We start from the raw sequence: 19,408 nt of genomic DNA on the forward strand, positions 1-19,408 counted from the left end.
GTGAGTGAGTAGCTGCCTGGTGCTCAGCTGCCCTCTGGGCTCAAACCACAACTACAGACCAGTAGCCCCCTCATCTCACCGGCTCCCAGGCAGGTGCGTCACCTTGCAGGCACGTCACCTTGCAGGCACATTGGCCATTGCCACCGGATTACAAGCTAAATGGAACAGAGTTCAAGATATGCCTCATTCCTTCTCACTTCTACTCCTTCACCCCTCAGGATTTGTGCTCTAAACCAAGAGGGGAGAGTCTGGCCCTACGATCCCCACGCTAAAGCAGAGGATGATTACAGCTGGCCTTTTAACGTGCTCGGCAGGGTCCTGTGTCAGAGAGCTGATGGTGACTGATTGTGCCATTATATCCCATGGGCCTTAGACGTGGCTCCCTGTCCCCCATTTCCAAGTGTTCTTGGTCTGGATCCTGGGTCACATTGTAACCTAGCTCAGAGTTTTCCCTAAGTGGGACTGAGCTCTTCACAGAATCATTTAGGTTGGAAAAGACCTTGAAGATCATCCAGTCCAACCATTAACCTCACACTGACCGTTCCCAACTCCACCAGATCCCTCAGCACTGGGTCAACCCGACTCTTCAACCCTTCCAGGGATGGGGACTCCCCCCTGCCCTGGGCAGCCCATTCCAACGCCCAACAACCCCTTCTGCAAAGAAATACTTCCTGAGAGCCAGTCTGACCCTGCCCTGGCACAGCTTGAGGCCATTCCCTCTTGTCCTGTCGCTTGTTCCTTGGCTCAAGAGACTCATCCCCCCTCTCTGCACCCTCCTTTCAGGGAGCTCTAGAGGGCCGTGAGGTCTCCCCTCAGCCTCCTCTTCTCCAGACTAAACCCCCCCAGTTCCCTCAGCCGCTCCCCATCAGACCTGTGCTCCAGACCCTGTACCAGCTCCGTTGCCCTTCTCTGGACACACTAGAGATGGCTCTTCCTGCCATCAGCTCTAAATGGGTCCTAGTCCAGGACACCTGAGCCATCTTTTTCACTGGGTAACAAATGCCCCCAGCCTAAGCAGTACCTGTAAATTAAGGATTCCCCTGCTCATTCCCTGTGATCTAAGCCAGCTGCCACAGAAAGGCTCAGGTCTGCACGCTGTAGCTGTTGCTTTATTCAAACTCTCTCAGCATTCTCCCAAATAGTTTCTGGGTACATTTCACAGGCTGGGGCCTAGTTTTAACCAGCAAGACTTTACAAACTGTGCTGAGTCCCATTCTAACATCACCCAGGATAAGTTCCAGCGCTAAGGAATGCTTTCTGGCACTCACAGACTGGTACAAATAGTGGTGGGAAGAGACCTCTGGAGGTCTTTAGCCCTGGCTGCTGGTATACATGGCACTACTGCCAGTACTAGGTCAGATCAGCTGTGGCTTTGTCCATTCATGTATTCAAAGATTGAATCGTGTCTGATAAAACCAGTCTTAGTGTTCAGCCTGAACCTCCTAAGCTGCAGTTTGAGACTGTTGCCTCTGGTTTTATTATCTGCCACTGCCATCATCTTCTTACCACTCCTTTGTGGAGTTGTAGATGAGAATATCATACTGTACCTCTCAGCCCTCTCTTTCCCAGACTAAACAACCCAGCTGCCTTAGCCCCTCCTTGTAGGGGACTAATCTCTGTGAAGCCACAATGTGGCTGTGCTCTGGTCTACCTTCTCCATAAAGATGAAGTTTCATTTCTACCAAGCGATACCTACATCGGAGCAGTCAGGCACTACACTGTTTGCTGAAGCAGCCCTTGTGACTTAACCCTCCAGCTCAGGTTGGATACTATCAAAGACAGAGGATGACAAAATGCCTAATGATCTGGGAACATGAGGACGACCTTTCCAAAGACCAAAATTTAAGTTCAAATGCCTGCATCTGAGTTAGTCCCAGCTCTGTGCTCAGACTTACCTGATGACTACCTCAAGCCTCACAGCAAGGAGCCACCATAATTGGTCACAGCTTCTGTTTAGAAGTCTGAAGACTGCAGGAAGTGATGAAAACTAAGCTAGAGCCATTCTTGTAGGTCTTTGCAGGGCTGCAAGTGAAGCCAGGTGTGCAGCTATACTCAAAGAGAAATCATAGAAAAAAGCTTATGGGACTCAGCATTCAAACAAATACAAGTTTATTTACAAACAAAGGAGGAAACATGGCCATCCCATCAAATTATGGTATATTTACAGCATCCAATCAAAGGATCAAATAGAAAAGGGATTGTAGGGCAGAGGAATGATATTAAGGAAAGAGGAAGTTTCCTGTTGAATGGCAGAAGAGCTGAGCTGAAATGGGCCAAAACCTCCATACTTAAAAGCTGAGGCTTCAGGGTACTGTACCAGGCTAAACCCTCACTCACAGTGGTGGGCAGAGCTGTAGCTCCTGTGAAGAGCTTCCTTAGCTCTTACTCCAGGAGTCTGCTGAAGCTGACACAGCAGAGGTGAGTTTGGGCCCCAGTGCTTAGGGAGCAAGGGAAGGAAGGGGCAGGAGTTTTTCCCATTAATGGATGAAGAAGGGGCAGCAAGAGCCTCCACTGGCCTGCACAGGCAAGGGACAATGGTCAGCTGAGCTAGAAAGCAGTCTGGTTCAGGACACTGAGAGGTGGCACGGAAAAGAAGGGGAAGGCCTAGTTGCAGTCCAGGAGCAAGGAACACAACACAGGCCAGCCTGGACGTGAGCTGCAGTCCTGTACCCCACGTTCAGAACCCCCACAGGGCTACCTGCAATGTACGCTTATTTTTTCTTTAGTGAGCCTTTCAGTTTCTTCTCTGAGGAGTGTTGTTTCCGTACCTTCTCCTCCTTTTTCCCCAAGTTCTCATAAACCATCGACTCCTCTTTCTGTCTGTGAGACCAGGGAAAAACAAGGGAAAAAATGAGCAAGAGGGAAAAGCCAGCCAAGGCATCAGGGGAGACTCTTGCCAGAGGCAGGCATAGCTGGGCCTCGGCCTTAGGTGAGCTCTTACTTGGAGCATTTTCGCGAAGCCTTGGCATGCACATTTCTCACTGCAGGGGGGTAGGCAATGTTCCCATACTCAGACTCATTCGGCTTGCCTTTCTGAGACTACAGGAGAGAAAAAACAAGCTGAGGAGAGTGTGATCTGAGGCATCATGGAAGAGTCCTGGCTGTTTGACTATGCTCATGCCAGGATCTCAGTGGAGGATTGCTGAAGTCTTCAGTGCACTCTGCCCGCTGTTGTGGATGCAAATGCAGCCTTACACAGGGGTGAACAGTGGGGCAACAGATTTCTGGAGGCACTGGAATGCCTGAGAGTGCTACTAAAGAATACTGAACAGAGAGCAGCAGCTACTGGATGCTGCCAGAGGCTACAAGGAGAAATAAAGGATGCCACTTTTCAGCTGGCAGGAGAAAATCCTGCAACCACAGAACCAGGATGGGAAAAGCAGAGAGGAAAGGAGAGGGCCATGTCTTTGCCTGTCCTGGATTTAGCTTGTAAGAAGACAGCACTCGGTGGCGATGTTATATAGAACATAGTTGAAATAACTGCATTAAAACTTAATGCTCTTTATAGGTGCACAAGGGGTTGGTAATTGAACTGCTAACATTGCCCACTGAATTTTAAAGCGAGGAACAGGGACTCTAATCTCCGTGCATCATTTTAGTCTAGGCAGGTCCCAGTGGTCCCTTTTCTAAGTTTTATACCAAAGCCTGGGAAACAGAGGGCTTGGTCTCAGAGCCATGCAGGGCCTAGACTTGCAGGACAGAAAAGCAGAATCACCTTTCTCACCTGGATAACTTCCAGCTTTTTCTTGGTTGTCTCTATAAACTGGCAGATGGCCATGTAGATGAACTTGTACTGGGCCTCTGTCTGCACCATCCCTGAGCGTTGGGCCCTCACCATCTGGATGGTCTTCTGGATGTCAATGTCACAGTCCAGCCCTAGAAAGGGGCACCACAAAAGCTTATGGCCACGTTCACTGCCCCCCTCTCCCAAATTTCTACCAAAAGCAGTCACAGTGGAGGCCAGCCAAGAAGTTTCTACCCCCCTCCACACTCCTCACTTCCATTGGGACCTCCTATCCCTCCTTTCTGCTCAGCATCTTTCAAGTCTGGCCCTGGAGGAAGAACCCAAGCTCAGGGAAGGCTGAAGCCCCACTAAGTGGATATGGTGCAGAGATCCAGCAGCTACCACTTAGCCAGGATCTTCCAGGGTCCTCTCCCAGGATCTCATACACCGATACCTAGGAGTTACAGCTGGACTTAAGGGCACAGCCCTACTGGGTAGGCCAGTTCACTTCAAGATACTTTGGGGTCCTCTTACCCTTGGTGGAGATGGTTTCCACTATCATATCGATGACGATGATAGTGCCAGTGCGGCCAATCCCAGCACTGCAAGGAGAGGACAAAGAGAGGTCAAAGCAATACCAGCTCCTGAAATAAAATGCAACTGCTTCTGGGCAAGGATTCAGCACTTGCAGCAGCTGTTCAGCATTGCCACAAGAGGATTCCACAGGCAGAGAGTTTGGTTTGGGGGCATCGAAGAGGAAAAAGCAAATATCAGGGCTGGCATATGTTTCACTCACAAGCCCTGGGGAAGAGCTGGTGCAGCAGGACAGACTTTCTATACCTCGCCCTAGATAAGGAATGGAGAATGCTTCCAAAGCCCAGCCCTTTGTACCAACCTGCAATGCACCAGAACAGGCCCTGCATCTGGGATGCTCTCTTGCTTCTGGTTTATTTGGTCGAGGAAGCTGAGCACTCCTCCCGGCTCGCTGGGTACACCGTGGTCAGGCCAGCTCAGGTACTGGTAGTGCCAGATCTCACGCGCAGCCTTACCCTGATAATAACAAAACATCCCCTCAGTGAAACCACAGCTCAGGCATATCCCCTGACCTCTGGCCCAGGGAGAAGTGGGTCTGAAGCCAGAGAGAATCTCTGTCTCCTGCACACTTCTTGGTGATTCCACCAGTGTGATTCCAGCCCAAACAAGGTGGGAATTGCAGGCCCAAGAATGATCCAACAGCAGCATCCCCAGAGCACCCCACGGTTCCCAGCCTCAGAGGTGCAGTGACTGTTAGACCAATAGCTCAATGACAGCCCTTGACCACTCACGTTATCCACTGGACAGATGCAGAGGTGCCGGAGTTTGTACTCCAGTGCATCGTGCTCCCCAGCGTTCTCCACAAGGTAGGGACCATATTCCTTCGTGCTGCCCACCTCCGGCCAGTAAGGCACACATTTGTTCTGTGCAGGCAGACAGGGCAGGGTGAGGATGGGCAGGTCAGAAAGAGAGAAAAAGCAGAGCAGTGGTTGAGGGGGGAAAAGCAGGCAGCTCCAAGACACCTACAAACTGCTGCTTACCCGCCCTTTTTCTACCTCCCGCGTAGTCATCACAATAATGCGCGTGTTCTCCTGCCACACCATTTGCCAGAAATCATTGACTGTGGCATCCAGGCAACCCTGGCTGGCGATGTAGGTCTTGGTGCACTCATCTGGGCTGATTAGGTTGTTCTGAGTGTGGACAGGGGAAGATCAGGAGGGCTGAGGACCAGGCAGGCCTTCCCCCATTTGGGGCATACAGCCATCTTTCAGGAGTCTCACCTTGACATAGTTGGCATTGATATAGTCAGATCCAGGTATATTTGGGTCCCTTCCTTGCAGGATGACTCTGGAGTGATCAACTGGGGATGCAGTGAAAGAATAAACAGAGCAATGAGATTTCACTCCCAGCCACATGAAGGTCCTTCACTGCCCCACATCACGTCATTCGTGCTACCCAGCACGCCCCATATTTTCACCTCTCCTCTGGGGTCAGAACGATCTCATCCCATCCTCCCATCTCTCTAACCCTATGATGGGCCATCAGAAGCTAATGAGTCTGACAAAACCCTCCCTCCTTCCTTCAAGGACATGAAAAAGCTGTGACCTCTCTTATCAGCTCTTAAATCCTCCACACCACACACCTTGTAACCTGCTCTGGAGGATAGAGGGGGCCAAGGCAGGGCCAGGGATGACTCAGACAGCTCTTCATTGCCTGTCTGTGTCTATTTGGGGTTTTTTTATAGTGGAGAAGCAAGACTCACAGGGCAAGATGTTCTTGTATCGGTTCTTGCTCTTGTTTTCAGGTCTCTGACCCTCATAACGGTCAAACAGCTGCTTGGCTTCCTGCTTTTGCAGACTCTGAGACCAGAAGAAAAAATAGTCACAATGTATGAGAGGGGAGGTAGGCACTCAGAGGAATAGTGGTGACTCAGGGAACACATGGGCATGCTTTGAGGGAGCAGAGGAGTGAAGAAAAGCAAACCTAGAATTGAAAAGTCCAAGGTTCATGCCCTTACTGTCTTGCTGACTCATTCTCCCAACCATGAAATAGCACAATTCTGTCTCACTGGATTTGCTTAAAGATGACACTCACTCCCCAGAGGAACAGGTTCCAAACAGACTTCTTTCAGAGATAACTTGACAAGAATTTATATGACACCTGAGAAGTTCATGTCCAGGAAGAAATCAAGGTTGGAGAATAAGGTGGTACACAGGGACTTCCCCAAAAGCCAGAATGATGTCCCACAGCAGTTTCTTACATCAAATTCCTCCCAGAATCCAGCCTTGGATGTCTCCTCAGATAGACTCTTCTTGTTCAGTTCCTGCACTCTATTCTCAATGTCAGCAGCATTCACCCTCGTAGCATAGTAAGGCTGGGGATGGGAAAACACAATGCTTTGGCATGAGAGAGAGAGACACTGCTGGAGAGAAAAGCCTCCTCTGTGCTGGGGAGAAAAGGAGGAGAGGGACACAAAGAGCAAGTGGGTTCCCTCCAAATGATCCCTAAGAAACAGAGGAAATGGGATTTACCTGCTTCAGGTACACAAAGGAGCCAGACACCTCTTCAATTCCAATCTTCTTGAAGTGCTCCACCAGATCTGCCAAGCTGTCAAACACCTCAGCACCTCCAACTGTGTAGCGTCCATTCTAAATGGAAGAAGAATGTTGAATGTCCCACTCATTACATTCCTATAGACAAAGCTGATAATACTCAGGGAAAAGGTAATACTGGGGTGCAAAGCCATAGGCACCACCCTGTGCCATCTAGAAGAGAATTTCCTCTGGCAGGAAAGTAAAATGATACATTGCCCTGAGAACACTAAGCTCACAGCATGGTGAACTGACTCCTGTTCTCAGCAGATGGGAATTGTAGAGAGCGATGAGGTCTCCCCTCAGCCTCCTCTTCTCCAGACTAAACCCCCCCAGTTCCCTCAGCCGCTCCCCATCAGACCTGTGCTCCAGACCCTGCACCAGCCTCACTACCCTTCTCTGGACACACTCGAGTAATTCAGTGTCCTTTTTGTAGTGAGGGACAGAATCACAGAATCATCAAAGTTGAAAAAGACCAACTGGTCCTAGAGTTCCAGGTCACAATGAGCTCTGCTTCCTCCAGCATCTGAGCACCCACCACTGCCTGTGGTTACCCAGGCTGGGCTGAGGACTTAAGGAACCTGCAAGGTGACAGCACTTTGATCCAAATTCAGAAACACTGCTGGTGGTAATCAAGCTGACAGGGCCCATGTTTTTGAGGACATGATCAGCAGAGATTGGCAGAGACCTCTTCCAGTCCCTTTTCTTTTGCTCTTCCAACTGCTCACCTCACACATGATCTTGATGTGCGTGACTTTGAGCCGGGCCCCAGAGGTACTGGTTGCCCCAGCTGGTGGAGCATCAGACCCAGGTTTAGGCTGGTCAGTGAGGACAGACAAGACAAAATCCCCAGGTTTACTGAGGCTCTCCCGCACCAAGAAGGTCCAAGGGGTGGCTTTGGCCTGGAGAAGGGACTCAGCTGCAGAGCCTGACAGATGCCCATGGTACCACCTAGGAAAAAGCAAGAGAGGGTCACGAGAGGTGGAGACGCAGATAAGTGCGTGCCCTTGAGCTGATGAGCAAGGGACAGCATCACTGGGGAAGGCTGAGGGAGGAAGAAAGAAAGGGAGAGACAGAGAGGAGGGAGAGAGAGGGAAGAAAATCAAGGGAGGAGCAGGATCTTGGGAAAAGCAGATGAGACAGAAAGTAGAGAGCTGGCAAGAAAAGGAAACGGCAAGGGATGAGGTAGAGGTAGAACAGACCCAGAGAGCAGAATGCTGGTACCAGAGGACATGATGGGAAAGCACCAAGTCTGATCCAGTTGTGTGACACACACAAGCACAAATAAGCAATGCTCACCAGCTTGAAGACCAGCTAGGGGAGGGTAGTCTGTGGGTTTCAGCACCTCCCAGCATTATTGGGATTGTAGCCTTACTGCTGCAAGGTGCTTTGGAAACTCAAACACCAGGGAAACAAAAATAAACCCTCAGTGAGTCAGAAAATCTCCCACTGCATTTAGTAGCACTCAGATGGGTGTGTTGAGGTCAGATCCATGAAAAAACCATCCCAGCAACCTGTCTTTCTGAAATTCAGTCACCTCTTCATTCAAAGGATATTTCCCATTCTCTGGGCACATCACACTGCAGCAATCAGCCTAGTCATGGGAGCGAACACCAGGAGCCACCAGGAGCCCATATTCTGCTCCTGGTACTTAGCACTGTTGTTGATCCATGTGCACTTTCCTGTCCTCAATGCAAACACCCAGCCAGCAGCTGGAGAGAAATCCGCTCAGCACAAGGTGAGGAGCACCCCCATCTAACCGAGGTGCTCTCTGCTTTGCTGCTGGACTGAGGCCAGGGTGCAGAGGGGCACAAGCAAGATGCAAATGGCACAGCTGGTGCAGACAGCAGAGCTGCCGAGCCCCTTCCCACTTACAAAGGTCTCGGGGCAGGTGCATGTGCCTGCCTGGTTGGATCTCACCACGCTGGGTGGTAAAGGTGCAAGTGAGGGTTACCACAGGTGAGACAGGACAACTCTGGAGCCCAGGGCTCTTGGCCCTGCAGAAACTTCAGATGTGACCCAGGTTGTCTCTGTGCAGATCCCCTAGTTCCTCATGCCTGTCCCAAGCTCCACAATTTCTGTGGACCACACCAGAAGGTCCCAGGGGACACTGCTGAACTGCCAAGTAGAGATGCAGAAGGCCAAGTCCACTGCAAGCTCTGTCCTGCTTCCACAAAACTCACTTGGAAGCTGGAGCTGGAGATCCAAATTATAGAAAGTTGAGAGCTGTGAGGTGCGCTGAGCACGGAGAAATGCTCTGGATCATTCCCCTCCTCCCAGTACCCATTTTCTGGTGAACCCTTCTCAGCCCAAGGGCCACGACAGCCCTGCTGCTCCTGCCCCAGCCCCTTCCCTCCTTCCCAGCTCGGTGTCAGGCAGTGGATTTGGGCCCTTCTCCTCCAGCAGGGATGGGCCTAGTTCAAACAGGCCTTTCTGGTCCAAGAACATACCTGTTTCCAGCTGGAGCCCTGTGCTGGTCTCTGCGTTCAGGGGCCTTGGCAGCATGGCTGCTGTGCCAGCCAAAGGCCGTTTTCGCTGCAGCTCTGTCCCGCTTCCACAGAGCTGCCTCAGCGGCTGGAGACACAGCCAGTTTTGGCCGTTTCCTCCTGTGAACAGCGTTTCAAAAGCAGGTAGCTGTTGCATCAGACTGACTTGCAAATGCCCCTCTCTGCTCCTGATTGTCGCAGGTACCGCAACAAGCACCAGCCATGCTCCATGAGTTGCTGTGCACGCTGGCATCAAGGCCAGGTTGGTGCTCAGTAGACGAGCCAGTGTAGTTAGAGCTGTGGAGGCAGGCTTTTGCTGCCCACAGAGTAGCTAACAGTGGAGGCCTGGGGTGGTACTGGTGTCTGTGGTGAACTTCACATTGTGAGGAGCATCTGTTCCCAAGAATTGAAATGGAGTTCAGGAAGCCATGCCCCAGTCACAGAAGCAGCTGGGGCATCCATTCACTCTCCCATCTGGCTGGATCCACACATTCCTCTACACAACATCTAGGAACCATTTTGACAGCAAGATGTGGCAGACAGTTATTGTTTCCTGGCAAGTAACTTCTGTTGATCCTCTCCTCAGACACTGCGAGAAGTAGCTGGTGACTTTCATGGCATAGCAGTCATTAATTTTTGAACCTCCTCCCAAAGGAGTGTTCAGCCACCATGTGCCAGTGCTCAGATGCACCCCTGGGGAATAGGTGATCACTCCTGTTCATCAAAGAGGTCTCTGGGCCTCCCTTCCACAGGTAGGAAGGGGTTAATGGGTCCCGTTTCCCCCTCCCTTCCCCCAGTAGAGCCCAGCTCTTAAAAGCCACGTGATGGAAAATCACTTGGGGAGACAGCAGAGGAGCTTTCGTAAGAGCTTGTCAAGGGGGGAGAAGTTTCCAACCGCAGGGAGGAAGGGAGGAAACTGCAGGGCCACAACCCAACGGCCTTGAGTGGAGAGGACAGCTGGGGCAGGCAGGTGCTGGCCCCTCCGCAGCCGGACCCTGGAGTGAACAGGGGTGCACCCCAACGCTTCACCCAGGGTGTCGTTGCTCCCTGTTTCCAGGTGCACAAGGAAGACCTGTCTGCCCCAGATCACAGCGCGACTGCTCCCCAAGCTGCATCAAAGAGCCTGAATGCACAGTGCGAGGGCAAAGCCACCTGATTTGATTTAGGAACATGGTGTCAGAGATGTATGCAAAGTGGGGATAGGAAGGAAACTGAGCAGGCCAGGAATAACAGGGGAACATGGTCCTGCTCTGTTAGATGAGTCACCCAGGCCTGGAATAACCAAGGTGGTTTGGGGTAAGACTGAGGGCTTCCACATACCATATCATTCTACAGACCGCTGCAGACCCGTAATTAATGCCACAACCTTTGCTTTTAGGAACAGGATATAAATAGCAAAAGCAACAGGAAACCAGAAGCATAAATAGAGCCCTGTTAGGTCTGCTGTGATGGGTCAAGGTACGTCCAGCTATTCCTGGGGATGCTGACCCCACAGAAGCACAGGGGGCTGCGGGAGGCAGGAAGACACATTTTGCAGGGTTTGCCCTGGGCACACATGAAACACAGAGGAGGTCTAATCACGGACACACTAGCTGCTTTGCTTTCTCCATACCTCTCTGTAGTGGGGTCGGAACAGTTGAGTGGGTATCGCAAGTCGATGATGGTTCCATCTTTGTCCTGCAGTGAGCCCTGTTGCTGCGTGTAGTACTCCACCAGTTCCGACAAGGTGGCAAACTTCTCCCCTCCGTACAGGTCATAGAAATCTCCAGTATTCTGGATGCGGATGTGGGTTACCTGATCACCAACCCTGTGGGATGATGTACAGAGCAGTCCAGTGAGGCAGTTGGAAAAGAGGCAGGAAGTGTTCCGTGTTACCTCCTGCCACAGAACCAGAGCAAACCATTCCAGTGAAAGGAGATGACTGGAAAGGGAAGCTCCTGGGGCAATTTGAGGGAGGGTCTAGAAGATGCTGTTAAGCTCAGGTCCTTTTACAGCTTGCAAAGAACTCAAAGGAATAAGGACAGGATGAAGAAGATGCCACAGGACTTGTGAGGATCTAAGCATTCTGCGTACATAACCCTGGAAAGACAGAAGTTGGAGACTGAGTTACTTACCGGACTGAAAGAGAAAAATCCCCCTGATTCTTCCGACTAGGTCTGGCCAGAAAGCTCCCATGGACACCTCGTCCTTTCAGTAAGGCTTCAGCTTCCAGCCCACTCAGGTCACGATGAAACCACCTAGCAGGGGTGACAGAAACAAGACCAAGTGAATAAAAAAGGCCAGGCACTATTGTGGAGACCTGTACAGTGAAGAATGTTCCCCGGTCAGCATCCCTAGAGATACCCGTACAGGTGACAGCCAGCAGCAGCATCCCTTCCTACCTGATGCCTCCCCCAGACTATGAAAGGTTTCCACTGAGATGCAGCTTCCAGGATGATCCCCCCTCCTCTGATCTGACCTACTTTCCTGATCTCTCTTACCTCACCATCGTGGAGGATGAAAGAAGAGGGGGCCAAGCAGCTACCACCAAAACAACTCAGAAAACACAGAGGAAAAATCAGTTTGCGCTGGCAAGAAAAGGGAAGTCGGTCTGTGCTGGAGCGCCCAACGCCAAGCTGTTTCTGCGCCTCTTGGGAGCTTGCCATGTATCTCTCCTGGCGTCTACCATCAGTCCATTCGGCCCCTCTCCATCTGCCTGTTTCTGGGTACGTGCCCTGATCTCCAGCCCTACACAACTTGGGCACAGGCAGGCACAAGCCTGTGCGCAGCCAGGCACACACGGCTCCAGGAACAGGAAGCACTCTGAGCCATCAACTCCCCAGCCCCAAGCTGCTTTGCTCACTTCTGCTTCTCCTTTTGTGTCTTTCCTCCCCATCCCCCCTGTTATTCTTGGGTCCCCGTCTTTTTTCACACCAGGGTTGACTCTAACAAGTGCATCTTGGGTGTCAGCCACACTCACAAAATTCAGTTTTGCACATTCTCCGTTCCCCTTCTCCCCCAAAAGGCCAGTGGGAGACACGAGTGCTTACCACGCCCAAGCCTGTGCTGTGGGGGTCACCCACACACCTACCAGGCTGAAGCAGGCAGCACACTGTAGCATCCATCGAGCCATGAAGCAACCTACTACAGGTTGTGACTGCCCAGCCAGACCGCTTGGCTCTGCCAGGCTGCCCTCAATTACTCCATGGAAACCTCCATACTCCAGCTCACCAATTAACCCTCTGGGCAGGTAAATACTCTACGTACAGCCACAGGGGAAATCTCTGCAAGCCCAGAGCTGCAGATTTTGAGGTTCAGGCACATCTAAGCACAGCACTGCCTTCCCCGAAACAGCTTGCTGGGGGACAGGACTGAAAGGAGGGACATAGCTGGGAAGGGATGGGGTGGGAGGTGGTGTGGAAGCTACCCAGAAAAGCAAGCAGAGAGCAGGACTAACAGCTAGGACCTACAGTGGGCCCACCCAGCACCAAGAGAGCTTAGCCTAGACCTCTTAAGATCCCAGTACAGCATACTGAGGCCAAAGCTGTCAACCTGGACTAGATACAAAGAGGGAAAACTAACCATTTCCAGTTACCTAGCCATTTCCAGCTACAGCCCAGGATTGCCCTTTCCCAGAGCACTGGTGTCAAGGTCTGCAGGTTTCATGAAACAATGGGAGCTAAGCAGCGGCCAAATACAGCAATCCAGCTGGCAAAGGAGCCTGACTTTTCCCTAGGGCCTTCTCAGCTACCCTGTGTGGTGGCAGGGGCAGCAGAAACAGCAAGAGATTTGCTCATTTCAAGTATCAGCAGCTGCAGACTTCCCTGCATACCACCAGACTAGGAAATCCTGCAAAAAAACTGAACAGGCTGCTAGCAATGACCAAAACAAAACTCGTGGCCAAGACAGAAACTAACAACGGGAAGTACAGGAGAGATCAGCGGGAAGCTGAACTTCATTGCTAGAAAGGCAACCCAGGCACCTATATCAGCTTCCTTTGAAATGCTTCTTGTTTCACACACATTATAAGCCGGCATGTGGTGAGCTGCAGGGATCTAGCTGTACTGACTTAAAACTGATATTAAAAAAAAAAAAAAAAAAAAAAAAGAGACTTTAAAGGCAGAGACCTGTGGCTCAAGGGACCAACTTCTACACAAAGTTGTAGAAGTCACACCTAAAAGACTGCACCAAAATCAGAGCCAGTCTAGCACTGACACAGGAAAAGAAATACTGTTTAGTGGTAGGAGAGAAATGACAGAACTTCTGAGTAGAAGTCCTAAAAGATAAATCCTGATATCAAAAGAATATTAGATTATGTAGGGTCAATAAGAAACCACGGCAGACAAAAAATAAAACCTAGCCACCCATACACCTTATGAACTGACTGGAGAAGAAAATCTGTCTGAGGAAGAGAACATTAGTGTGATGCAGGGGAACGGGGAAAGAACAAGGTAGAAAAGAGCCCAGCTCAGAATAGAAAGGGCGAGTTAGCACTAAACCCATGTAATTCACTGTCCTCCAGCAGGACATGCCACAGGGTGCAGTGTAACCCACACTTGTGTGGATACAAATCCCAAACCACATAGTTTACAGGATGAATTCATATTTCTGATTGCTTTCAGCTCAGGAAAGGACCGGATGCCACCCAGCTGCCTCTGTGCCTTTGATCTGGACCATTTGATTAAAAACTACCAGGGAGGAGCTCCTACTGGTAAGTGAGGGAAAATATCACAGTAGAGACGTGACTGTTTTGTATCTTTGAGGTTGCTCTCCCAAATGGCTGCAGCATGGAACAGCAGACTATAATTGAGCCACTAAAATACTTTCTTAATATAATTAACAGGTCAAAAATTTAAGCAAAGAGATTACTCTTATGCTGTTGTTCGGCTTTCAGTATAACACAGGTGGTAGAACCTCATCTTGTAAATCCTGTGGGGACCCAAGCCACAGCTAGCACTGGGACAAATTTAGAGAAGATAAATGAAATAGCCGATTAAAAGACACACACATATGGACTGCTGCAAAAAAGACACTGAGAAACTGGACAGAATCCCGCACAAGGCCACTAAGGCAGCGATGAGCCTGAGGCACAGCAGAGATGGAGGAAGCTGGGTTTCTTCAGCCTGGAGAAAAGATGCTTAAGGAGGCATTTAATGGCTGTCTGAGACTACTGAAACGGGGACTGAGGTTTTTAGGGATGATGAGCCAGATTCTTCTTTGTGGGACACAGCAAAAGGACAAGAGGCCTAACTTGCAGCGAGGGAAATCCTGATTAGCTATCAGGAAAACTGACACACGCGCTCCACCCCAAGGGCGGTTCAGCAATTGCCACAGGTGCCCAGGAGGCTTCAGAGTCTCTGCGCTTGGAGATGTCCAGGACTCACCGGATCGAGGCCCTAAGAGCAACACGATCCAGCTTTGGGGTTCTGTCTGCTGTGAGCAGCGACTTGGACTAGATCATCCAGAGGTCAAAATGGTTGGCAAAGGAAGAGGTTACATATAGAGTTTCTTTCCCCCCTGTATGCCCTAAGCCTCTGTTTGCAGCTACTTGGAGTCAACCGCCAAATCCATACAAATTGAGCAGAAGTTCCACCGCTCAGCTACAGAAACACCCCCTCCTTCGGCTTGCTTATAACCCACTGCCTGCCTCAATTTTATTAATAACTGGCTGTTGTAGAAGACAGACAAATTAATGACCGGTTCCCAATTCCTATTCACCCCCTCCAAGCTGCTCATGATACAGGTCTGTAACACCCATACAGGTCTTTGCCAGGCTGAAGGCTCCAACCCTATTAAGGTGTTCTTCGTACAGAACCGTTCTACACCTCTGACCCTGTCAGAGATGTTTCCAAATTTGGTGTATTCTTCTGGCAATAAGAGCGAAGGGTGGCACAGAACTGCAGTGTTGAGGATGCTGGTGTGTCACGGACATATATAGAGACAGTGATAATTTCTGCTGTTTGTTCACCACAACCAAGCATTAATTACACAGACCTTACAATTAGTTCACAGTTCATTGTTTTGTATGTAAATTTTGAATTTTTTTTTCTGCATGAATGTTGTTTTACATACACCTATATGGAATTTAATCTGCTGTTCTATTGCCCACTCATTTGCTGTGATCAGGTCCTGATGCAATTATTCATTCAGCTCCCACCCTACTATCCTGAGTAACTTTCTACCATCAGCCAACTTCCTCACCTCACCAAGCTCTATTTCCAGGTCACTTGGAAATCTACTGAACAGTATATAGTTCAGGTTAGGCCCCTGTCATCTGACCACTGACAACTTCCCTTTGCTGTAAAAAATTAGATGTTTATTCCCACCTTCCATTTTCTATTTTACACTAGTTCTTTACCCAAGAAAAACTTCATCTTTCTTATGCCATAACTTTAGTTTTATTTAAATACTTTGATTAGAAAATACTGCTAAATCATTTTTTTGGAAATCCAAGGACACTGTATCAGCCAGACCTGCCTTATCCACAAGCTTGCTAAGTCCCTCCAAAGCTCCAGTATTACACAACAGCATGTTCCTTCACAAAAGGAGATGTTGTTTATATCACACTCATTGCTTTCTCCATTATACTGTCTACCCTCCTGCCCAGACATCAACTTTGTTGTTCTGTGCTTCCCTTGCGTTTGGGGGATCTCATTTGGAGCCCCTTTTGGGAACCGGCATTGCATTTGTTACTTGCAATACTCGTTGCTGAGATGATTTTAGGCAGGAGGTTTTGCCGTTGTGAACAGAACTGCATCACAGCTCAGCTGCTAATGCAGAGTGAAAGCCATCTGGGCTTGAGAGGTGGGCAGACAGACCCTGTTCCTGTGACCTGCCCAAGCCAGATGCTCTCTGTCCGTCCATGGGACCCCGGGTCAATGTGGGGCCACCACGGTTGCCCAGATCCTTACCACAGAGCAATGCCAGTGCAAATCCAGATTCCTTACCCCACGCCACTGCCATCTCCAGAGCAGAGCACCCGTTCGGAGCAACTGGGAAGATTTTATGTCCTGCTGTTCCATGAAGGGCTAGAAAGACTGTAGTGACTCAAGAAATACCCAGGTTGTAAAAGGTCAGCCACCTGACCTCTCTCTGTACAGAACCATTCAGAGGTGCTGCAGCAGAGAGCACCTGCAGCAGACTGGGCATCGCAAACCCTGCTTGCTCTCTGTCAAAGCGAGGAGCACCAAAGGTAACAGCAGTAACAATCTAAAACTCTGAACTCCAGTCCTCTGGCTATCCTGTAGCTCCTGTTAGAAGGTAAGGTTTTTTCCCTTCTGTGCCCAATTCCTAGTGCCAGTACTTTTATTTTTCTCACCACCAACTCTTGTTTTCTTCCCCTGACTACACACACAGCACTCACCCACAGGATGGCATCAGAATCTTGACTCTCAGACCCCCACTGATGGGGGACTGGCAGCAACTGGTGGAGGAAGTACCACAGCCCTTAACCGGAGGGTCCTACTAAAGAAAATAAAGCAATGTTGGAATTATCAAGACAGAATCTTAAGACGGACTTGGGAGAGAGATCAAAGACCTTGCCAGAGAATGGGCGGACTCGCACCCTCCTGCCAGGGCTGGATGCTCATGGCGGGGAGCGCCTGGGCTGCAGCACCTCCCATAACTCACCTGTGTCTGATCCACACAGGCAGTCCTGAACTCCGCCTGCTCCTGAGGCGGTGGTAGCTCCAGGTCAGGCAAACCGAAGGCTTCAAGCAGAGGACTTAATTTTCACCATTTGCAAAGCACTTCCTGGGCTGCAGTTAATGAATAATTAGAGGGGTGGGGGAAATCCAAGGCCAAGCCAAGAGAGGTAGAGGGAGGCGGAAGGGACTGCTCTTCCTGCCTCCTATCCACCGAGCTCACGCCCTTGCTGGCTGTGTTCCCGCCTGGTTTGTCACTGAAAGGCACAGAAGGCGAAACTGGACGCAGCTCTCTCATGCCTGGCTTGCAGTTCCTTGCTCTCCCAGGCCTGGCTTCTTCACCCTGGGCCCTGCCACTGTCACCCTCCCCAAAGAAATCACACTCCTTCTGAGGGCAACAGGCACGGAGGCAGGAGGCTATAAGCAGTGATCTCCCTTCATTCCAATCAATGAATGCTTGGAAATCGGTTTTACACGGAAACAAGAAACATCACGCTGGAGTGAGGCCGCTCTGTTAGGTTTGTCTCTTTCTGGTCCCAACAAGACGCGAGCTAGCATTTTATGTTTATGTTGTTCTAATGCAGGCTGCAGGCGCATGGGGCATGCCCAGCCCTCCCACACTGCACTGCTCCCCGCTGCACCTCTCGCATGAGGGCTAACACGTCTGATCGCAGACCCTGCCACAAAACAACGTGGCCGCAGGCTTGAGTTAGCTGCGCCCACCCTGCTGGGGACAGGGGTCTCAGCAGCATTTACAGCACTTCGAATAACCACTGGTAAATGCTTGCTCAGAGACAGGGCTTAGCACCTCCTAAGGGTTAAAAAAAAAAAAAAAGTCCCTATAATACCTAGGACTTCACACTAAGGCTCGTATAAACTACGACCTTTTTGCATAACTTGGTGCCTGCTGGGCCCCGCAAAACACTAGCACAGTTTTCATCAGGCACTGCTGTAACCGTGCACTAGGAAAACGCATCTGTGCCTGAGGAGGACCGCTGAGCTCCCCTTCATTCACAAAACACGGGCGTTTTCAAGACATCTTTTATTCACAAGCAGACACACAAGCAGGCACAAAGCATCATCCCCCACTCCTCCCAGGTCAGCGTCTGCCTTGTTCAAGCTCCACTCCCGGGGCTGACGGGACCCACAGCTTGGAAGGGGGGCACCAGCCCGAGCACCGCGACCCGGCGGGGGAAGAGGACTCTCAGGAGGTCGCCACTCCGCCGGTCCCGGCCCCGTGCGGCGGCAGCGTCATGGGCGGCAAGAACATGGCCTTTAGCTTGCCTGACATGCTGGCGATCTCCGGGTCCTGCGACTCGTAGGACTTGATCAACCGGGCGAACTTCAGGACCCCTGCAAGACAGCGGGTGGAAGAAGGAGGCACCCGCCCGCCGCCGCCGCCCCCGCGGCGGGCCCGGAGCTCCCCGCCCGGCGGGGAACAACCCACCTTCGCCGTCGTTGCTGAAGCCGTAGGCTTTGATCACGTCCTGCTGGATCTGGGTGGCCACGGGCAGCAGGAACTGCAGCATCTTGCCCATGTCGTTGCAGGCGTTGTCCCGAGCCTCCTCCATCCGCTGCGCGTTCTCGGGCGCCCCGAAGGCCTTGATCACCTCCGCCAGCACGGCTGCGGGACACGGGCACACGGCTGCCAGCCCGCCCGCGGGGCGCCGCCGCCGCCCGCCGCCCGCCCACACTCACCCTTCACCTGCTCCGCGCTCAGCGCCGCCGCCTGCGCGGACGCCGCCATGGGCCCCGTCGCAGCGAAGCCAACCCAGACCGCCCCGCGGGCCACCCTCTCCTACGCGTGCGCGGGCCGGCCCCTCGCTACCATTACACCATTGGGGAGGCTTCCCGCGCCGCGGGAAACCTGCTGGACAAATACTAAAAGAGCTGAAATCACTGCGGAGGAAGTACGCCGCGCCGGGCGCCACCCGCGCCCACCCGCCCCGAGGCGAGGGCGAGGGCAGCCACGCATACTCCCGCCCCAGCCCGCCTCCCGCCCGGATTCCCGACGCCGCGCAGCGAGTCCTCGGCCCGGCCCGGCGCCGGCAGCAGCGGCGGCCGCCGCGAAACGTGGCCCGGCCGCGCCGTGCGGGCTGTATGTAGATCCGCCGCTTCCCATTGGCCCCGCCGCGCGCGCTCCGCCCCCCCGGGGGGCGGGCTCTGCGTTGCCGCCGCTGGGGCTGACGGAGGCGGCGGCCCATCCCGCAGCGGCCTCTCCGCCGCCGGCCGCCCCCGGGGCCCTCACAGGCCCCTCTCCCCGCCGACGAGGCGTCCGGGCCCGCTCACCGGCTCCCCCGCGGCGCTTCCGGAGGCGGCGCCTGCTCCCTGCGGCCCCGCGGCGGGTACCGACTCCACAGCACTTCTCAGCAGCCGTGATTTTCACGGCCCTGCCTGGAGAGTGCATGGCTTTGCCCGTGCCTAAGGCAAGCCCCACTCGGCCAGGTCCCC

The 19,408-nt window shown here is 52.0% G+C and overlaps 2 protein-coding genes and 1 non-coding gene across 5 annotated transcripts; all 3 read right to left on the reverse strand.

Annotated features, from left to right (window-relative positions):
- Positions 1 to 2,092: 2,092 nt before the first annotated feature.
- PTPN6 (protein tyrosine phosphatase non-receptor type 6) lies at positions 2,093 to 17,334 on the reverse strand. Of its 2 annotated transcripts, XM_074927443.1 has the most exons (16): positions 16,944 to 17,334; positions 16,678 to 16,778; positions 11,450 to 11,572; positions 10,948 to 11,142; positions 7,578 to 7,800; positions 6,790 to 6,906; positions 6,519 to 6,632; positions 6,021 to 6,117; positions 5,539 to 5,618; positions 5,299 to 5,448; positions 5,050 to 5,181; positions 4,620 to 4,774; positions 4,259 to 4,326; positions 3,725 to 3,876; positions 2,942 to 3,039; positions 2,093 to 2,820 (listed from the first exon to the last, which is right to left on the reverse strand). In XM_074927443.1, the coding sequence occupies exons 2-16, from the start codon at positions 16,689 to 16,691 to the stop codon at positions 2,712 to 2,714; spliced, it is 1,827 nt and encodes a 608-aa protein (XP_074783544.1). In that variant the 5' UTR covers positions 16,692 to 16,778; positions 16,944 to 17,334; the 3' UTR covers positions 2,093 to 2,711. The 2 variants fall into 2 exon arrangements, with proteins under 2 accessions (XP_074783544.1, XP_074783535.1); XM_074927434.1 differs by lacking the exons at positions 16,678 to 16,778; positions 16,944 to 17,334 and having other exon boundaries at positions 11,450 to 12,167.
- A 650-nt stretch (positions 17,335 to 17,984) lies between these two features.
- C1H12orf57 (chromosome 1 C12orf57 homolog) lies at positions 17,985 to 18,893 on the reverse strand. 2 transcript variants are annotated; one of them, XM_074927467.1, is made up of 3 exons: positions 18,656 to 18,893; positions 18,492 to 18,581; positions 17,985 to 18,310 (listed from the first exon to the last, which is right to left on the reverse strand). In XM_074927467.1, exons 1-3 carry the CDS (start codon positions 18,702 to 18,704, stop codon positions 18,162 to 18,164), a joined length of 288 nt encoding a protein of 95 aa, XP_074783568.1. In that variant the 5' UTR covers positions 18,705 to 18,893; the 3' UTR covers positions 17,985 to 18,161. The 2 variants fall into 2 exon arrangements, with proteins under 2 accessions (XP_074783568.1, XP_074783558.1); XM_074927457.1 differs by having other exon boundaries at positions 18,405 to 18,581; positions 18,656 to 18,864.
- Positions 18,800 to 18,859, reverse strand: LOC141956591 (U7 small nuclear RNA). The gene has a single exon (XR_012632962.1). It is a non-coding gene; the product is annotated as a U7 small nuclear RNA (small nuclear RNA).
- Positions 18,894 to 19,408: the final 515 nt, after the last annotated feature.

Source organism: Athene noctua, chromosome 1, assembly GCF_965140245.1.
Source record: "Athene noctua chromosome 1, bAthNoc1.hap1.1, whole genome shotgun sequence".
Classification (NCBI taxonomy): Eukaryota; Metazoa; Chordata; class Aves; order Strigiformes; family Strigidae; genus Athene; species Athene noctua.